This window comes from Falco punctatus (genome assembly GCF_963210335.1).
Source record: "Falco punctatus genome assembly, chromosome: 3".
In the NCBI taxonomy this organism is placed as follows: domain Eukaryota; kingdom Metazoa; phylum Chordata; class Aves; order Falconiformes; family Falconidae; genus Falco; species Falco punctatus.
In genome coordinates, this window is record NC_137582.1 from 74,703,564 (window position 1) to 74,724,178 (window position 20,615).

Consider the following 20,615-nt stretch of genomic DNA (forward strand, 5'->3'; position numbering starts at 1 on the left):
TGGTCTACAGGGCATCAAAACTTTTGTACATTCTGCTGCAAAGTAAAGTAGCCAAGGCACAGGCATACCTCTGTGCTTCCAAGTTGATGATTACAGTGTCTCACTTGTCTGACAATGCCAGTATCTCAAAATCTGTTTCTTGATACTCAAAAGATGAGAAGGGACCATAACACATGGTAAACCAGGAGGCCCAAATGCTAAGAAACACCTTCTAGAGTAGTCTTTTTAAATGACAGTAAGAACCTTGAATTTATGGCTGAGCCTTCCAAAGAAAGGACAGGTACTGCCTGACCAGGAAGGGGGTGTAAACGAGAGAACAGTAGTTCAATGGTTCTTCAGGATTATAAGGAATCTACAGACCCTGATGAAAAGGAATTCTTGATTTCAGAGTCTGGTCTGATTGTCAGAGGAGGCAATCTACACTGACAAAATACTCCTTAACTGCATGAGGTGGAACGTATTTTTCCTATCACAATAGAAAGGGCAGGTTGGAAACTTTTTGTCACACAACAAACAGAGAATCAGTGCCAAATATTCTGTGGACAGCTTATCAAAGTCTTATTGAACAGCTTTCTGCTTTCAGTGGTAACAACTCTGGGCAAGATAGCAAGCCATATTGCAGTGGTAGAACTGAATGTGCTTTTGCCCAGAAAGGACCATGTATGTGGCCAGTCCTCAGCTAGATTCTTAGGAGTCAAATACTCTTGGTGTTGAAATGCTGTAAATACAGATGCCATCTGATATTAGGTAATGTTAGTGAGAATTTCCAAAGAGCAATTATTCACATTTAAATAATGTAAAGCTACTCAAAGGCTTTTCTTTTATCTTGCAATTTTTAAGTACAATCTTACTTTTTTCAATAGCAGTTTAATGCTTAATAAACTTGCAAAAGATAAAACTGTATTGTGAAAATTACATACGCTGTAAAGTAATACCTAAACTTGGAACATATCAGAGTATACAAGAAGGAAATTAAAGAAACAGATAGCCCTGGAAATAAGAATTTCTCTATCTGAAGAAACTGGAATCTATAGAATAATATACGCGTATTTAGGGAAATTAAGGTCTAATAGTCACAGAATACACAACCAAATGATTCATAACAATGCCTGGGTCAGTGGCTGAGAGTAAGCCTTTACAATATTTATACAAATCCTGTGTTGAAGAATATGAGTGCAAGTGAAATTAGTCAGAAGTGTCCTTTACCTGGTCTATTTGCCACAATATATTCCATGCTACTATCACTTATTAAAAAAAAAAAAAAGCCAGGAAATCCTAATTTGCAGTAAGTACTCCAGAGTTTTTCTTAACCTCCCTTCTAGGAGTTCTCCATTATCTCTGAAGTGGGAAAATAGATCTTTGTCTAAAGTATTGGATTCAGATTAACAACAAAGATCTAAAGGATTTAACCACAGAGACATCAAGTGTTAGAAGAGACAAGAATCCAATTTCTACTTTTTGGTCTTCTAGTTAGGTGCATATCATTAAACTAATGTAATTTGTTCCCATTCCCAGTTGCTACCAGTAAGTTGATATTAAGCACTTAAAGGGGCAAAATAAGTTTTTATCATTTTTTTCCCCTTCTGGCTACTTACCAGATATTTCTGCCTTTTGAAGCATTTTCAACTAAACAATGTCAGGTTTTATTAACTGCAACCAGGTTTGCTTGCTTTTTCCAGCTTAGGGCAGACTGTATTTTCAAGGAAAGATTAACATTTTCTGAGAATTTCCCTAACAAGTTAATTAATTTAAATTGCTTTTGATTCAGTTACATTATAAAACTTTTAGAGCAGTATTTTCAAAGACAGGGATGAAAAATAGTCCTTCCCATTAATATCTATCTCTATCTATGTATGTGTATATGCATATGTAGATACATTTGTTTGAAATCACTCAATTATGCCTGGATTTCAGAAAAGAGAACCTTTCTGCCACATACCTTCCCACTCCACCATTCTTCTGTCATTGTTCAGGCCCTGTGGATGTCTAGAGAGTGCTTGTGTACTCACTATAACTGTTGAAATCAGGCTGCGTATATGTGGATTTAAGTGAAAAGTTCCCTGAAGGGACCAGTTCTGTTCTACCTCTACTCTCAAGGTTTCCAATATGTTTTAAAAAAAAAAAAAAAAAAAAAAAGGAAACACTGTCAGAATTTCCACTTCAGAATTAAAATCTGAATGTTTTGACTGTGGGAAACCATTGACACATGTTCAATCTGACTTACAGAACACTTGAGTTCAGGTTCCTGCCCTGCTCCTTTAGACCTGATTCTTTCATCACAATTGCCTTAAATGCATCAGGGAACACACTGCAAGGGTTTTTTACTTCTAAATGTACTGTCTTAGTCACAAGATAAGACCAATTCTTACTTTGCTTTTGTAACTGTTAAATCTCTAAATGAAATTTCCTTCCTAAATGTGACTTTATGCATCCCTTTCTGCAAACGTTGGCATGAGGAAATGAGTTCCATCCCTTGATACATAAAAGAGTTAAGAGCTTTCTCCAAAGAGAGACCTAGTCAAAGAGACGCTGAGCATCAGCTGTTACTAACCAGAGTGGAAACTGCTGATGCTCAGAAACTGAAAAACTTATTTAGGTTCCTAAATATGTATTTTGACTCCTGGTTTGGTTCAACAGCTAAAGAAAGAATTAACATTGACAGATTCCCAAGAATATATTGCTGCCAGAAGGACAATTTCCTCTAAACTGGTTAACAGAAGTCCACATAAATCTGTCTTCAATGAAAGTTTTAAAAACAAGACCATGAGCAGTGTGTTGGGGTAAATATGCTCGATAATCTTGGCAGTCAAGAAAGGAGAAAGAAAAACTGAATCTGGAAGAAATATGGAAATGGCTATTCTGAAACAGAACTACAGTCTATCCATCAAGTATCCCACTTCTAATACTGACCACTACCATCTGCTACAGAGAAAGACTAAAAAGCAGCTCTTAAAGCAGCTCAAGTTCAGCAGTTGGCTTATGCCCTGAGACATGATCATTTATGTCTTTGCAAATCTTAGCGACAGATGAAGTGAGAGGAAAGATTCTAGGCATTTTATTTACCTACAGAATTACCGTTCTTTTCCAGAATCCTGCTAAATTAAGCTTCTAACTACTTAGGGATAAAAGCTAGACTGCTGTTTATGTGTTTAAAAGTGTTTTGGAACAGGCAATTTTACCACATCATTTTGCTTATTTGATCCATTGCAAACACTATTTATGAAGTTAAATCCAGCAGAGGAAACAAAATCAAATTGGTTGCAAACACAGAACCTGTACCACTTACATAGATCTATATTGTACTAGCACAAACCTTTCCTTCCAAAGAAAAGAAAAATACTGGGCTTACACAGGAGTTTTGATGGGATTCAGTTGCGCTAGAACATGGTTCTGCAATGCCCATGTAAAAGTGGCAGAGAGAAGTGTCTGGTGTGAATGTCCTAGGCCTTCATCTGTCTTGCTGTTTTTCACTATAACCTTTTTATCTTTTTTAATAATTTTCTGGAAAACTCCTTCTAAGTTTTATTTCAGTCAAGCTTCTATATTAGACTGCTTTAAGTTCAATTCCCCTTAGCATTTACTCTGTAGTGTGATTGCTACTTGCAAATGCCATCATTTGCTTGAAGGTAAGTTCTCTGAACTTGATTTTGAAGATAAACAGTATTCTTCTCATTCAGCTTTTCAGAGCATTTCAAAATAGCTTCCAGATCTGAGGTAACGAATGACTACTATCCTTAGCAGAATTCACTAATTACATGATTCATCTGTAACACAAGATTCATTCTTTATTTGTATTGTTACAACTGACTGTTTTTCCTAGTTCTATATAAAATTTTATAAATTGTAATATTGAACAAATTTATCTTGGCACATGCACTTCCATGTGAATAACACAAGTACAAAAAGGAAAAGTGGCATTCAAAACAGATAAAGTTTTTCGTCATCATCCTTTTTCTCAGTGTTTCGTGTGCCTTTTTAATGCAATCAAAGCAAGACAAGAGTAAACTCATGCGGTTCAGTGAAAGAAAGAAATAAAATGAAGAGGGAATTGGGACTGGGTTCCTGAACTGCAGCTTTAATGACTGTATTTTTATAAATTCATAAATTTCCCCCCTGCCTGTCTCTTAGTAATTCTGAAGTGCCTTCGCAAAGCTGGTCTAAATAATTTTAAGTTCTCTAAACTGCAGATGAGCAATGCTGGGGATTGCTTAGCTAGCAAGCCACAGTGCTTTGTAACTCCAGGAAAAAGAAAGAGAGGTTAGAAACCCTAATGAATTTATTGGTGATTACTGAAACACAGATTAAACTAGGTTTCTTGAAAGTAAATATATTGCATTAAGTAGGGAAAAAAAATTACCTTTGGCTTTGCTTCTTCTCTCACACAAAGGTCAACCATTACAGTCACATGACTCACAATTTGCTCAAAAAAAGCTATTTAGGATCACATAACTCAAGGGCCAACATAACATGGGCCAGAGGAACAAGCTGCCCTCCCAGTCCTCCTGCAACCCACTCTGTTTTCAGGAGTGACTGTCATATACCCATCTGCTTTTTCCCAGTGGTGTAATTCACGTAACATATCTTAAATAGGAAAAATTCAGATTTGTAAGTCTTACATTTAATGGAGTCCTCTACATCTATCTATAGCTTTTTCTTTTTCAGATCATCTTGGGGTTTATTCCACCATTCTTTCTGTTTCAAGTCTTTAAGTTTCATGAAAGAGTAGTCAGCTGGGACTGCTGTTTCCAGAAAGTCCTCCTCCCAAATGCTCAGCAAGACTAGAAAGCACTGTCTGAGGCCCAGGACCTGATAGAGTTAGAAGGTATTTCTTTACATGGTAGCGTAAAGTGGCTAACCACCTTTTGGTAAGAAAACCCGATGCAAAACTGCAAGCCAACAACAGTCCCACAGGGAACCACAAAACAGATTTGGCAGCTCAAGGTTACAATTATTGGTTAAAGCTGAAAGTGACAACGTACAAAAAATCAAGGGTCCAGCTGAGCTCCTGCTACTGTGTCTGGGCAAGCCCAGGGGTTGCCTGCATTGCCTGCATTTAGGTAATACTGGAAAAGAACAGATCCCACACTCATCTCACTCAAACTTCTTAACTTGGCTGACTACAGGCAGCTGGCAGCTCACATGACCACCTGGCCAAACTTGCAATAGGTGTGCTTTTACAGCCTGGGTGAGAGCTGGAGAACCTGGAAGTGGCTGTGGTGCTATGGGTTGTCATTGACCTTTGGCTCCATCGTGTTGCCTCAGCTGAAATTTCTTCCAGGTGATGCATGGGCAGCCACAGTAACCACCTTCACCAACATCACTGCTGGCTCTGCTGCATCCCCGACCACGCTGGGTTTGAGCATGGTATTGACATTTGCTTGGTTGCTGGATAAGCAGCTCTTTTCCTACTCTGCTCTGCTTCCACATGGAAAGTAGGCTGGTATGGGAATGGAGCACGGCTGGGAGCCTTGTATGAGGTTTGAAATGTCAAACAACACGCTGTCTGTGGACACGTGCAGCTGCAGATGTCTCTTCATCTTTTACCTCCCACAGTTGTCTCTGGATATGGGCAAAGACAAGAAATGGAGTCATCCCAGGGAAGGTTCTTCCTTTTACATTACTGAGGACTTTGCAGAAATCCCTCAGCTGCCACTGTCTGCGTCCTTAGGACTGATAGCTCTATCTGCTATGAAATCAGGTGCTTGGGCGAGGAGGAGGAGGAGGAGTATTAACTGGGAAATACAGTCCAGATAAAACATAGCACCTTAAGACAAACATGACTACATTTCATATCTTGACTGCATTGACTTTTTGCAAACCTAAAAATTAGAGGTATCAGCATACCTTTGCCTTTATTAATCATATTTAACCTTGCCTGACATGTATTTTCAATGAAATTATTCTACTTTCTAGACAAGTTACCCCAGGTTTACCCAGCTTTAATCTGAAGCCACTATTCTGCCTTGGTTTTTTACTTAGCTCTTCTACATTACTGCAGTTCAACCATTTCACCACAGGTTAAAAAAAAAAAAAAAAAAAAAAAGTTCTAATATTTATTGATTTTCAAAGCAGGAGAGAGAAAAGAGGGAAATGTAGGAATGTCCTAGAGTTTCTCAGAATCTATGGAGATCATATACTCGTGATTCCATGTGTTCTTTTATTAGACAAACAGCCCTTCTGAGATAAACAACCTAACTATTCTGGAAAAAGATCTTTGTACTGCATAGTCTTCAGAAAAGAAAAGCCATTAAATGCTTGTGAGCAGTGAATTGGAGTACTTGGTGGAATAAACATTTAATACAAAGTTCAGGCTTTTTTATGCAGAATTGATTTGGACCTGGCTGCAGGTCGCAGGTGCTAATTTGGTAGCAGTAAGTCTGTTGTGAATATTATGGGTATTTGCCCATCAAAATAAAAATATCAAACTGTCTTCTACATTCCACAGACCCTGATTAAAAGAGTGTCATGGTTAGGCTGTTACCCTTATTAAACAGAGTTCTTTGATGAAACCTGAGTCTTAATGGTGGTTTTAGTCTTGTATTATTACATTCAATCTGAAAATAACTTTTATATAACAACACATGTATTGTCAGCAACTGTATTTCTGCAATAGCAATCTGCTGTGGATGTTTCCATTGCTCAGTGACTCTCCCACCCACGTCACACCTGTGGGGTGCAGAATTACTGCGTGGAGCTACATAAAATTGTTACATTTCCATGACATAACATCAATATTAAATGCTCAAGATTCTTATGATGTTTATGATTTTGAACAACCAAAGAAAAGAAACAGAAGGGATAAAGATGCATTTATCTCTGCAGCATTACTGTCATTTTTTTACTGTCTCAGTTTAAACATTTTAAACATAGAGAAAACGTTAACATGCTACTAAGAAAATTATGAGTGAGTACTGAAAATTGGAAAATACTGTAATTAGTCTTTAACAGAGTATTTTCATTCTTCTCTTGGAATATAGTCCCTTCTCTTCATCCTTTCCCTCTGTGTGTGCACATGTACATACAAATGCACAGACACAGATGTGCATGAATGTACGTGCACACATAATTCTGGTTCCACTATATCTAAACTTTCTGTGCTAAGGAATAATATACGTGCAGTTTAATTATCTCTCATCAGTGAATATTTATAATAAGCAGCCATTTTTCAAAGGTTGGAAATTAACCCTTACCTCTATGGTATGATGACTGTGTGTCCATGATCTGCTTTCATGACCTGGGTACAATCAGGAGCATAGCTATAGACTGAGATTACAGAGGGTAAGGAAGAGCTGCTCTGAATGGAGCATCTCTGCTAAAGCAAATTAACTAGTAGCAACAGTTCAGCTTCTACATATTCTTAACACTTTCCCAGGTTATAAAATCACCTTGCAAATCAGAAAATTGTGACGATTTAAACACTTCTATTTTAAAACAACCTCTGTTGCTCATAAACTACAGGCCAAATGCCAAGGTATTTATTCATAGAGTCAAATCCTACTGAGCATTAGCTGGCATACTGCCGCAGACTACTACCCGCAAAAGCTGAAGGCATGCTATGCCTGTTTGAGATGTTCAGCACCTTGTAAAGCCATGTGGATGTTCAAGTTAGCATGATTAGTCCAAAAAGAAAAAAAAAAAAAAAGGACACAACTGATTTGGCCCATAATCTGATAGCCTGTCAGGTATACATCTGCACACAATACAGATTGCAGGGTGACATCCTGGTTCTACTGAACTCAACAGAAAAATGCTTACTGGCTTTAAGGATAGTTTTAATCCCAGAACCTGAAATATCTCCACAAACCAGTTAAATTTCAGTATAAAATGTCTAAACGTATGTTTTATCAAGCCACTTTTATGTTTCACTGGCCCCTTTATCTTGTGTCAACCAAAAATTCCTAATTCCAATTTTGACTGAAGGCTGGCTTTAATTACAATTTCTTTTACAGGTCTCAACTGCTTTTTGTATCCTGGGAAATGAGAGCAATTCTTTCTATCATATTCAGAAAGAAAATGAAAAGGTTGGTAAATGTATAAGTAATTTTAACTGATTCATTGATCTGAATACTTTTAAAGTAATACAGTAAGTATTTCTGTCACACTTTGAAGTTAAGCTTGGAGCTCAGTTACATCCCTTAGGGTTATTTTATAGCCATTAAGAATGTGTACCTTTTATCTGGTGCCTTCAATTAATTGAATTTCAAAAATATTCTCAAATGTTTTTAGAAAATCATTTAGTTCCTGGAGGACATTCCTGTGTGATTTATTGTTACAGTAATTAAAAGCAGTGAGTATTACACTGGTCACTGTTGGAACTCCTGTCTGCCTTTGGCTATATTTTGGTTTAAGTTAAAACATATAGTGCACTTGAGAGACTTGTGAAGGGAGGCAAGAAAAAAATTAATTCTTTTCAGATTGCTTCAGAATTTTGGCACACTTAGAAATAACGTCTTAAAGTGATCACAGTGATATTTACATGATAATTATATGCAAGCACAATTAAACTTCTATATTAAACAATTAAATAATGCTTTTCCTGCTATGGTGAATTATTCCTGACTACCCATATTAGTAGTCTGTAGTTCTAATCAGTGCCATAAATAATTTTCAGTTTTACACATTCTGCTCTGAAGCAATTATTAAGAGCTCTCAGGAAGAGTTAAAACAGCTAATGAAAATAATTAGCAGGAAAAAAATGATGGTTCATCCTGCATTGAAAGATAACCCTAACTGAAAACTACAAACACAGCTTTAATTGCATCTTTGTTTTCTGAGACACGGTCAGTTCTCTTCTATAATCCCTTTTGTGTAAGAAGTGAGTGCTCACGAGTAGCATTTTATGGAACTGCTCACTGACTGGAAGATCGGTGGGATTAGACCCATGGTCCACTTCTCGTCAGTTGTATAACATGGAGGAAGGAGCTCATTCTTGCACTGCTTCCCTGGAGCTCCACCTCAGTAGCATTGCTCACCTGGGCAAGGTCTGCAGGCTCAGGCTACCCTCCGGGTACAGGCAAAGCTGCAGTGGAGGAGGGAGGACTTGGTGCTGACTCACTCGGTATCTTCTGCCTTTTCAGGGTCTTCAAGGGGGGTTGAAATGGCTAAGCTTTTAAGCCTTTAAAATGGTGCTGTTGTCATCCTAAAATAAAAATTATCTCCACCCATCCACGTATTGATTACACTAAGACAGCCTTAGCTATTTCTCTAAATGTATTACCATTTTTCCCTACCACAGAACAAATACCTTCTCAAAATCATGGGCTCACAAATGGAATTATGGTAACGCTTGCTTAGAAAATTATTTTAAAAATCATTATGAACCTATACCTTTGTGGACTACAAAGGACCCACAAATGACCACAAAGAATCTGAAAATAAACATGTTTTGTTCACTTAGGTGCACATTTATGAATAAAAGTATAGTTGTACAGATTCTGACCAATGCAGGTCAGCACCAGATAAACATTTCACATTTAATTGTACACACTGAAGTCATTGCTCAGAGTAATAACCTATCCTTTTAATAAACCATCCCTTTTACACTGAAATGCCTAAAGGTTTTCTAATGTGTATCAGTCTTTTGAACATCCCGTAATGAATTTAATGTGAGAAAAAGGAAAGAAATGTACCTGTATGGATCCCTGCACATTAAGATAAACCTTGCTGCTCTGAGGCTAGCATAAAACAAACCAGATGAGGACGAAAATAGTTTTAGTGAAAATCTGATTCCTAGCCATGTATTTACTACATTCTGAATTGCATTTGCTTTCCTGTGAAATTACTCCAGTTACGTAAATTATCTGAGAGATTTCATGATTAAGCTAATGCATTTCTAGGACCTTCATAGTGTGCGTGAGTTATGAGACAAGCATTAGTATATTATTCCTTGACTAGATGTGATTTATTAACCTCTCCAGGAAAATAAAGGCCAAAAAAGTAAGAGATCAAGCTAGTGTTTTCTCCCATCTGACCTCTTGGAAAGTAGGTCTTCAAAGAATAGCTATGGTGCTACAAGAATTGACGCTGGCAGTTAAATGGTATTTCCCTTCTGAATGGAAATATGTGGTGCTATCACCAGTGCTGTTTGTCTAATGACATGGAAAATTAAGGTTTTTAACCACTTGGTATCATTTAATGATGGCCTTTTCACAGCAGAGAGGGCATTGATCTAGCTACAGAAAGGGGAAAGAATGCCAAAGAATGCCAGGACAGACAGGACCAACAACATTTCTACAGTGAAAAGAGCACCTTTTAATAGTTTAAAAGCAGTTGAAACCTTAGCATTCATTATTGGTCATTTTTAAAAAGAGAGGGAGAAAGACAATCTTTAACATCGTGAACAACATCAAGCAAAATCTACAAAGGCCCTTCCAGCCATGGGCTCTGGCCCATCATTTTTTGGGAGTGCTGCCCAAAAGCTATTGCTCTGGTTGCAAGCACCTTCCCAGATTCATTGCCGACCAGTGTTCCCCCAGTGGTTGTGTCAGTCATGTCACTATGGCTGACCTGCATGCCAGCCTACTGGGATTTCAGCTCCACTCGGTTTGACCACCCTTTTGCCTGGCCAGGCTGGTCTTCGTCAGAAAGCTGCCGCGCTCTCTGGTGCATAGGTCAAAGTGGCAATGGGTGGCAATTTCCAAGGTGTGCAGGTTGACATGACCAAATTGGAAAAGACAGGCTCAAGACCCTGCTCGCTTCCTTTAACCGTCACTGAAATCATAAAAAATGTTGATCTCATGGAACTGGGGCGGTTGTATTACAGAAGATACCTACTGATGTACTGTTACTGGCGGTAGCTGTTAATACAAAAAATGGTATTTTGAAGCATGTCTGCTACCCTTGAACAGCACAGCAAACTTAAAGGGGGGGCATCTGCATCCAGCAGCCCCCAGCACTTCACCACAGCAGTCCCTCGTGTGTGTCATCGTCCCCCCCGTCCCCTGTGCATCCCCCCCGGGCTCCGGGCCGAGGGGCACCCCCGGCTCCCACCAGCGGCGGCTCTGGGCCCGGGGCGGGGGGGGGGGGAGGGTGCTACGGGGTCCCGGTCCTTCGAAGTACATTTGGGCCGTAGGGGGAGATGTACCTCCGCGGGTAGGTTGGTGTCACCCCACCCTGTAAAACACGGGCTCGGGCGGGCCGGCGGCTGGACCGTGTCGGCGGAGAGGGGCAGAGGGGTCCCCCCCCGCAGGCACGGCGCTGGCCCCGGGGCCCTAGCCCCGTCGGCGCTGGGGCTGCATGCAGCCGAGCAGCCGGGCTAGGAGGCAGCCCGGGGCAGACGCCGGGGACAGCGCCAGCGGGACAGGCCTCCCCTGGGGGGAGGAAAGGCCAGCCCAGATCCGCGGGCCCGGGTCGGGGGCAGCGCACACGCCTCCTGCACTCCCGGGTGACGCGGCGGCGGCCTTAGCTGCCCGGCGGGGTGGCTGCGAAGCGCAGCGATGCCCCGTCCCGAGCCACAGATCCCTGGTCTTCCCGCAAGCAGGCCAGCCCTGGGCGGCCAACCCAGGCATCCACGTCGCCTGGGTTTGTTACTCTGCTTTAAAATGCAAAGGCTCGCTGCATGATTGGCTTTCTGTTTACAAGTGCAGATGGGGAGAAGGCTCATGTTTTCTTTCTCCGTGTGGTTTCCCCGCCTTGGGAGCTGCAAGGACAATTCGAGGAGGGAGAAAGGGGAAAGAGAAAAGGATTTCCCGGTTTCAACATTCATCAGATTTACCCTGTCATTGCACTACAAGGTGCAGCGTGTGTCGAACATTACGAGCACGGGTCCATGCAAATGACACAGGCATGAAAGAGCCCTGGCAAGAATAAATCTGTCGATGTACAGATGTTCCCTATTAACGTTACTGTTCAGCCTTGGTGGTCACGGGGGGAAGACACCGGATTAAAAATTCCCATTGCCACCCCACCTCTCCCGAACCTTTCTACCCACACCTCTTTGTCTTCGCTTAATTAGGGAGGATATAATATTCTCTTTTTCTCCTCCTCTCTCTTATAGAGACGTCTGCCCAAGCTTACGCCTTTAAACAGGAATGATATTGATCCCTCCTCCCCCTTCTGTCAATCCCGATTTGTCCCTTTTCCTGCTGAACAAACAATTAAGGAAAGAAAGTGCCGGCCGTGCCGTAAAACTTGGCGCAGGGCAGGGCCCCGCGGGGCTGCCTGGGCGCTGCGCGGCCCCGGGCTGCGGGCGGGAGCCTGGAGCGGGTCCCGGCGCCCGGGGCTGAGGGAGGGTGCAGGGGGGCTGCGCACCACGAAAGGCATTTAAGACCGAGGGCTCGCTGCCAGCTCGCCCAGCCCCGGGCCCGAGTAACTTCTCCGCGGGAGCCAGCAGCGGCGGCAGCCGCCTGAGGCTGAGACAGGGCGGGCGCAGGAGGACGCGGGGGACAAGCGGGAGCAAGCGCTCCTGCCCCGACCTGCCTGCGGCTGCCGCCAGCGCCTGACCCCCGCTCCGCCGCCCCCGCCCAGGAGGAAGCCCCCGGCGCAGCGCCCAGCGCGGGCGGCGACGGAGGGGCCGGCCCGGGGGCGCTGCCGGGAGCGGGTCCCCGGCGCCGGGCGCCGCCGCGCCCCCCCCCTCCGCCCCCTCCCCGCGGCCGGGGGGCGCTGGCCCCCGCAGCCCCCGTAGGTCCGCGGCGCCCGGCTCCGCCGCGCTGCCCCAGGGCTATGAATAGAGCTAAGGCCGATGGGTGGACAGGTACAGGTGCCCGTCCCCTGCGCGTAGGGCTAGCGCTGGCGTCCCAGCCCGCCTCCTCAAACGGGAGGGAAACAAAGACGGCGAGAGAGGCAGGGAGAGTTGCCTGTAAGTTTAGCGCCTTTCAGTCGTGACTCGCAGAGATAAATGATAGTTTGGAGGTGCGCGCAGTTAATCAACGCTACGGCTGCCTTACAGCGCTGTGCAACCCGCAGATCATTAGGTTAAATGGAGGACATTCGTGTCCTTCCAGAATCAATGCAATTATTGTTGGCAACAAGGACAACAATTGGAGTGGCAACACTGATTTTACTAACCTGCTATTAATTATGGTGTCCCCCACGCCCCAGACGGCGTTTATAACCCGCGGAAGCAAGCGGTGCTTGCTGCTTCTGTTTTAAAACGGGAAAAGTTGGAAGTGGAGTGCCTGGTCGTGTTGGAAAGTGTTAATCAGTAGGAAAGAGTGTGATCAGTGGAGCTATTCACTTAAACGTCACTCTGGTACAGGGGGTTAGTGAAGTGATTGTGGCGCCTGGGGACCGAAGGCACTGTGCCGCTCCGCTCAGGTATCACACTGAGAAATGTCTGCGTTAGTTCTCCGTAGCTCCCTGCAAAGTCAGCCAGCGCAGACGAGAGGAGAGAAGCCCTGCCATGGCACAGCCATCACTACGAGGTTGTAGCCGAAGCCTGGCGTGATCGCAGGTAAAAATTTTCTTCTTGTTTTGATGGTGATGCGCTTGTGTGTGTGTGTGTGTGTCTGTCTGTCTCTCTGTACGGAAGCGGGGGGTGGGGGAGCGGTGGGGTTTATCCCCCCCTCCCCCTTCGGAGCCTGCTTTAGCAGCAAGGCAGCTGAAAACGAACTGCTGGAGGGAAGAGAAACTGTAATGAATCATTTGGCTTTGTGCAATCTTTACCTAGGACAGAGGGCAAATGTATTCTAACATATGTGTGTTATTTCATGGGAAGGGGGTGTGGATATGATATTCAACGAGCGCTAAGGTAAGGTATTGAGTCAAACTTTCTGGATTTTAAGGCAAACTTTAAAAGGCATAGAATATGACCTTGCAAGTAGGAAAGTTTTATCTTCGCAGGGAAGTATGTTGAAGCTGTCCGCTGCCAGAGAGCTCAAAGGCGGTGGCGTTTGAATGCCTACGAGTCTGCGGCGCTGGGGGTACAGGAGCTGGAAGGAGAAACCTTATGCAATCTTTGCTTTGCTAGCGAAAACGTAGTTGCGATGCTCTGCACCTAGCAGGTAAACGTGGACGTCTTGTAGGGTCCATCTAGCCATAGAGCAGCTGCCCAGGTCTTGCTGAAAAGTTTTGTGTCTGTGTGAGAGAGCGAGCTCGTGTGTTGGCTCTAGTTCTTAAGTGTGAAAAGTTAATAAATACAAAGAACAGAATGAGCATGTGAGGCCTTTCTGCTTTAATCTAGATTGTTTGCCAAGAGGATTGGCGACTTACAAAATGAAAGCATTCAAACGGATGGCTTTGAACAACTGATTTTACGTGTAGTTGTAATCTGAGTAACTTAGTTAGCGGCACCTTCTTTTGCAACTGTTAATGTTTGTCATCATAGCTCCACCGATCACAAGCCACTGCGTGGGCTTGTGCAGGTCGGCAGTATCAGCTCGCTGTCCCTCGGTTCAGAGTGCAGGAGATGCAATTACAACTCAGACGGGCTCAGAAAAACACAGTCGTATTTACTGTCGATAGCGACTTTATGGGAGGTAATCTACTTGAAAATGTTTTAGGCTGCCCTCGGTTCCATGTCAGATCACAAATGGGCAACATGTAGAGCTTCACAGCGTTTGTCAGGCGGTGTCAAGGTTGCTTTAAGTCTGTAACGTGGAAACAAAGCAAAGTCGACTGAAAGAGCTCGCTAAAGTCTGTTTAGCCCATAAGCAAATTCCGTCGCTGAAATAGTTCCAGGAGTGGCAATAACCCCTCCAAAAGAGGAGGCGATGAAAATGCAGATAGTAAAAGTGTAGCTGCATTAACTGCCTCCAGATCAGGTCCCTGAAGACGTCCATCAAAGCGTTAGTCCTGAAGAGCTGCTCTGTTTTTCCTGCTGTGGCCTGTTCCAGCACCACAGCGTTTCCTTCTCGTTTCATGCTTTTATGATAAAACTTGTACGAACGTTGGCTCCAGGTTCTCGGGAGAGGAAACACGTAACCCTCGGAGACAGACCTGGTTGGGCTTTGGCTGTAAAATACCTGCTCGTCCGGGTGTGCAGGCTGACTCTCACAGGAGGGGAACTCTCCAGCGTTTCGTATTGATCGCGATGGGTTTACTTGCTGAAACTTTGGAGAAAGCAGTGTGTGTTTCTCTTTCTCGAAAGCTGTTAACTGCTTTGTACAGGAAAGGGGCTTTGACAAGGATCAATTTTTATTGCACAACAAAGACTTGCATTTTCTAAATGCTTAAGGATATAGCCCACAGCATTAAGCGTCTTTGCTTGGATTTGAACAGTGTTACGTTGTTTATGTGCACGAACCACAAAGGTTATTTTAAATCATTGTGGGGCTTATTGCATGTTTGTGCTCTGGCACCAAAAATTCAAGATGAAATATAATTGTGCTGAGTTTCTTATCAACAAAGGGCCATTATTTGTAGATTGTAAGTGAAACAAGACATGAACGCTGGGGGAAGATGTAATGTCAGCTTTTAGCGTCTAAGGTTATTAAGTGTTTAAAGTTGCACAGTTTTTGTTTTTTTGTGGTAGTGGTTTGTGTTTGGTGGTTGTGGTTTGGTTTTTTGGTTTTGGTTTTTTGTTTTGTTTTGTTTTAATGACTGCTTTCTAGGGAATACAGATTGGAACTGGCACAAAGCTGACCGGGTGTAAAGTAATAGAGCAGGCAGGCTGCAAAGAAAAATGACAAATAATTATCATGATTAATACAGGAAAGTTCAGTGCAAAAATGGGCACCAGTGTATCTGCGTGGTGCAGTGAAAGACAACTGTGATATATAAATAGACAAGGATTATAAATATTGAATTTCACCTTGTATTTTAAAGTTTAATAGACTCATCTAAATATCAAAACCTGTAGTGTTCTGTGGGCCACCGCGAAGTTGACATCTACAGTATTATAAAAAAAAGGGAAAGAAAAAACAAAACAAAAAAAAACCCCAAACCCTCAACCCCACGACATCTCCCAGATTGTAGCCTGGAAAACTGAGAGGACTTCTCCAGGCAGTTCTCTAGCTCTCCCAGCTAATTATAGTGCTCTACACCGAGCCGCTCTTGAGATAAGTGCAACTGTTTTCTTCCCTAGCACCGGTGAGTTACACTCCAGGGCTTAAATAAACATCCCCCAGCGCAATCAGCGCAGGAGGCACAGCGAGCAGCACCAAAGGCTGCGTGCAGACCATTGTGTAAACACTGGGTGTCTTTTCTTCCTAAACAATGCGATAGCCCGTCAGCACATCGCGTAGAAGGAAGCTGCTCGTAAGTAGTAGCTAAAAGTGCTGGCAGCACCGGGGCAGCAGGAGGAATAAAGGTGCGTTTCTGCAAAAGAAACCCAATGACTAAGTTATTAATATTCCCAGAAAGAAGAAGGTATTAGCATTTCAGGTGAGGAAGAAAAAAGCGCTTTCTTCCCCTCCAAAAATCAATACAGATTGCAAACCCGATTATTTATGTCATTTGAAGTCCTTTTCTTACACCTTTCTCCCGGCTACAGATACTGAGCTGTCAGAATAATTTGCATGTACTGTATCTGATATCTTTTATTTGCAAACACTCTGAAGCTCCATAAAATGCTGCTCGTTGTAGTCTAACTCAATCCGAGAACTAGTATTTTCATCTGTAAATTAAAGCAATTACGCAGCAGATATTATATTATGTGTACTGTGGTCTCCAGATAGTCATCAATCACCCTCAATCGAGCTGTCAGTGTGGGCAGATTCGTTTCTGGGAGGCAGTCTTCCAGCTGGGGAGAAGAAGAGAACATCATCATTAATTAGAGTGTGACCCTGGGGCTATTCACATGTCTGAACCCAGGAATCTCTCTGAGCAAGTCTGCACACCACGGAGCAGCATTCAACTGCACCGGCAGCCGAGCTCCAGCCTGGGAGCTGGCTCCTCCGCTCCCTCCGCCCGCCCGGCGGCTGCCTGCCTGCGCTGCCCGGCGGTACCTGCCCGGCGGGGGGAGATGCTGGGGTTCAGGCTTCAGCCGTCCCCACCGGCCGGCAGCCCCCGAATCTCCCCGCGACGGCCGGTGTCACGGAAGCTGCCCCCTCCGAGGGTGAAGCAGAGGGAGATGCTGCCCGCTTGTGTGGGGGCCTTCCAGCCCGCAGAGGGTAGGGAGGCTGATGGCAGCGGTGGGGTGGGCTGGGGAGAAGGGGTTGATGAAGACGAGACTCCTTCCCAGGCCCTCCTTCGCTCGGGGATCCCGCCGTAGCCTCGGGGAGCCACCGAGAAAGAGATGTTTATTCTTCGGTGAGAAGCAGCACTTGGCGCATTTGAGTTGGACCCCTCTCCTTAATTCCCTCCCGCCCCCAGCCCCCTCCGCTTTTACACACACACCCCCACCGCGCACCTCGGAGCCCAGGCAGGCTGTATACGGCCCTCCGCCCTGCGAAAGGCTGGCTTTTCCAGCGGAGGTTTGCGATGGGATCAAAGTCGGTTTAACGTGAGAAGTCACGTTCTTTCAATCATTCCCTGGAACATGCTCGTATAGGGTTTTCTACCTGTAATCACACGTCTGGAATAAAAGCCGAGAAGAAAAGCAGGATTGCATGTCATGTGCTTTATTGTCAGCGTTAGCGCTAATTTTAACTGTTGATTAAATCTTAAATGAAGACTCAGTCGTGTGTCCCTTCATATGTCTTGTTTGTAATTGAGACTAATTATTACTGTGGGGTGGGAAGAAGCAGCTGCTCATTAATTAATTTCTAATTAAAAGTGCTTACTAGCCCTTCAGTGACTAAGGAGGGTGGGGGGAATTCTTAGCTGATACAACATTGATCCTTCAGATTAAAACCATTCATTTCCTTCCCTTCCCCACAGAAATATATAGAAATGTTGCAAGCAAGCATAGCTGCTGCCGCAGAGCCTTCCAAACTTTCGCTCCTGTTAGGCAGACTGAAAGGGATGCTGGAGAGTCTGTTTTCCACACCAGGGGAAAGGTTCCCGAAAATAAATGTTAAATTTACAGACATGTTAATTTGAATAGGTTTTGCGTGACGTCAGAGGCTCGCCTCTTTTAAAACAACGTGCTTCTGGACTGATGTATTTGTATCACTTCCCACCCCACCTCTCTGCCCTTTATTTTTCCAAAATATTTTCCAAAAAGGTGCAAAGTATGTATTTCTGCCTACATATTTGCCAACCTTGGAATCTACACGTAACAATTACTTCTGTTTCGTAGCTGTAGAGTGGAAGGTGCTAAAATCACCATACATTCCCCCCCCCCCCCCCCCCCCCCCCGCCTCTCCGCTTCGGTTTTAAAAAAAAAAAAAAAAAAGTTTAAGTCTTCACGTAAATAAATTAAATGTGGTTTTCTGCTTCGTCCTATAAGCATCCAGGGACCTGTGGTTACCAATCAATTGGTACAACAGAGCAGAGCCAGGCTGCAATAGCGTGCAGATCAGACGTCTCGCCTTGTTTCTAGATAACTGGGAGCCTCTGTACCATGTCATATCCTCAGTTTGGCTACCCTTACTCCTCTGCACCCCAGGTAAGATTTTTTGCCTACCAAGGTTAATTGACTGAATTTCAGCCCTTATTGATTACTTCCGTCCAGGGCCAAGAGCGGCGGCGATCCCTTCCAGCATGCGGGAGCGGCAGATCGCCTGCTCGCTCCCCATCCTTCCAAGATGCGCAAGTTGTATCTCGCGCACATATTTTTAAATGGGAAGGAACACGCGGGATTTAGGGTGTTTGGGGGTGTTACTGACGCGTGGGGGAGGATTACAGAGGTGAGAAAGGGAGCTAGAGATCCCCCAGCCCCCCACCCTGCTTCCCCCCCTCCCCCGCGCTTTTTTCTCTTTCCCGATTAAATTCATAGTTTACCAATTAAACAAGAAGGTACTGAGGTCCGCACCGTAGAAGCGTAATGGGATATTCTAAACCAGCAGGTTAATAACAGATGCGTGCGTGGCTGCTACAAATCTGCAGTCAAAATAAATATGCATGAGCGATTTAGAAAAAAGGTTTAAAAACGCAGATGGGAAGCATTGTGCTGCAAGAGGAGAAAACCGGTGTAAACCCAGTCTTGTGAGAACACACCAGAAAAGTTGGTTTTTAAATGTAAAGGGCTGGAGCAACGTATTACGGAGGATTAAACGTCCACAGTCACGGGGCGTTTGTTGTTGAGTTTTTTTCTAAAACTTAAAATACTTGCCCCTCCAGAGCGTTTTTGCCCTGACTGAAGCAAAATACGGAAGGGGAGGGAGGGGGGCGACACCCCAAAGCTGCTACCTGCTTAAAAAAAAGAAACAAACCCAAACCAAACTTGGTTACAGTTTGGGAAGTTCCCCCAGCCCACCCCCGCCTCCCTCAGCGCCGCTCTCTTTCCCTCCAGTTCCTGATGAGCACCAACTCCCTGACGACCTGCTGCGAGTCCAGCGGACGGACGCTGGCTGAGACGGGGGCGGCCGCCTCCGCCCAGACCCCCGTCTATTGCCCGGTGTACGAGAGCCGCCTGCTCGCCACCGCCCGACACGAGCTCAACTCCGCCGCCGCCCTGGGGGTCTACGGCGGCCCCTACGCCGGGCCCCAGGGCTATGGAAACTACGTGACCTACGGCACCGAGGCCCCCGCCTTCTACTCCTTGGTAAGCCGCCGCGGGGGACGCGCCCGCCCGCCCTCCGCGCCGCCCCGCCGGTCCAGCGCTCCCCCCGCGCCCCGGGGGCGGTGGTCGGTCGGCGGGGCCCCTCCGCGGTGGGGGCACGGCCACGGCCGCTGCTACTGCTGCTGCTACTGCTTCGTCGTCTTCTTTGCCGTCCCCCCCTCGATCCGCACGCCGCTCCCCCGCGCCGGCCCGCTTTTGCCGACAGGCGCGGGAGCGCGGCGCGTCCAGCCCCGCGGTCATTAAATATTCAAGCCCGGCACGGTTCTCACGGTAACGCAATTAAAAGTCGCGCTGACGAGCTGGCGGCCGCGTGCGGAGGGCCCGGCCAGGCGGGTGGTTCGGAGCAGCCCCGGACCCCTGCTCGCAAGAAATGATGCGCTCTTCCCAGCCAGCCTTTTTTATTATTATTATTTTTTCTTTCTTGGACCGTAACAGCGCGAGTTAATGTCTCTATTGATCTCGCTGACCGCCGCGGCCAAGGGGTCTCCGGGAAGGTCCGTCGCGTCCCCCCGCAGCCCCGGGGAACGGGGCGGCGGGGCTGGGGCCCGAGCTCTCCCCGCGACGGGGGCTGAGGGCGGCGGCGCGGTGTCTCTTGCAGAACAGTTTGGAGGCGAAGGACGGGAGCGGGTCTGCGCATGCGGGCATCGCCCCGGCGGCTGCCTACTACCCCTACGATCACACCCTCAGCCAGTACCAGTACGACAGGTAAGCGCGCACACACCCCCTGCCCCGCTCGCTGCGCCCCCCTCCCCCGCGATTCCCCCTCCCCCCCCCCCTTCCTCCTCGCCGCGCTGCGGGGCCGAGGCGCGGACCTGCCTCCCCGCAGCCCAGCATCTCCCTCCCGGCCACAGCGATGCCGCCTCCCCTTCCCCAGTGAAACGTCCCTCTCCCGCGGGGACCCAGACGTGGGGTCCTCTGCCCCCCGGACGGGCGGCGGGGGGAGCAGCCCCCCCTCCACGGGGGCGGCAGTTATCTTTTCCTGCGCGGAGCAGTCAGGCTTGGGCGCTGGGCGTCTCTGCTACGTTTATTAGTTTTAAACCAGCGTAAACCCACTTACACACCGTTTGAAGCTCTGAGGCCCGTTGGGTGCCGGTGACCTTTCCTGGAGGATGTGCGTTAAATACTCAGTTGC

The 20,615-nt window shown here is 45.7% G+C and overlaps 1 protein-coding gene across 1 annotated transcript in view; it reads left to right on the forward strand.

The window, feature by feature from the left end:
- Positions 1 to 20,615, forward strand: part of IRX4 (iroquois homeobox 4) — a 61,505-nt gene that overhangs the window by 16,158 nt on the left and 24,732 nt on the right. The window contains exons 1-4 of the mRNA XM_080379659.1: positions 1 to 13,390; positions 18,209 to 18,367; positions 19,214 to 19,465; positions 20,082 to 20,188. The exon at positions 1 to 13,390 is cut by the window's left edge and continues 16,158 nt beyond it. Of these exons, the coding sequence (XP_080235785.1) occupies positions 18,323 to 18,367; positions 19,214 to 19,465; positions 20,082 to 20,188 (404 nt within the window). The 5' untranslated portion in view covers positions 1 to 13,390; positions 18,209 to 18,322. The remainder of the gene's footprint in view (positions 13,391 to 18,208; positions 18,368 to 19,213; positions 19,466 to 20,081; positions 20,189 to 20,615) is intronic.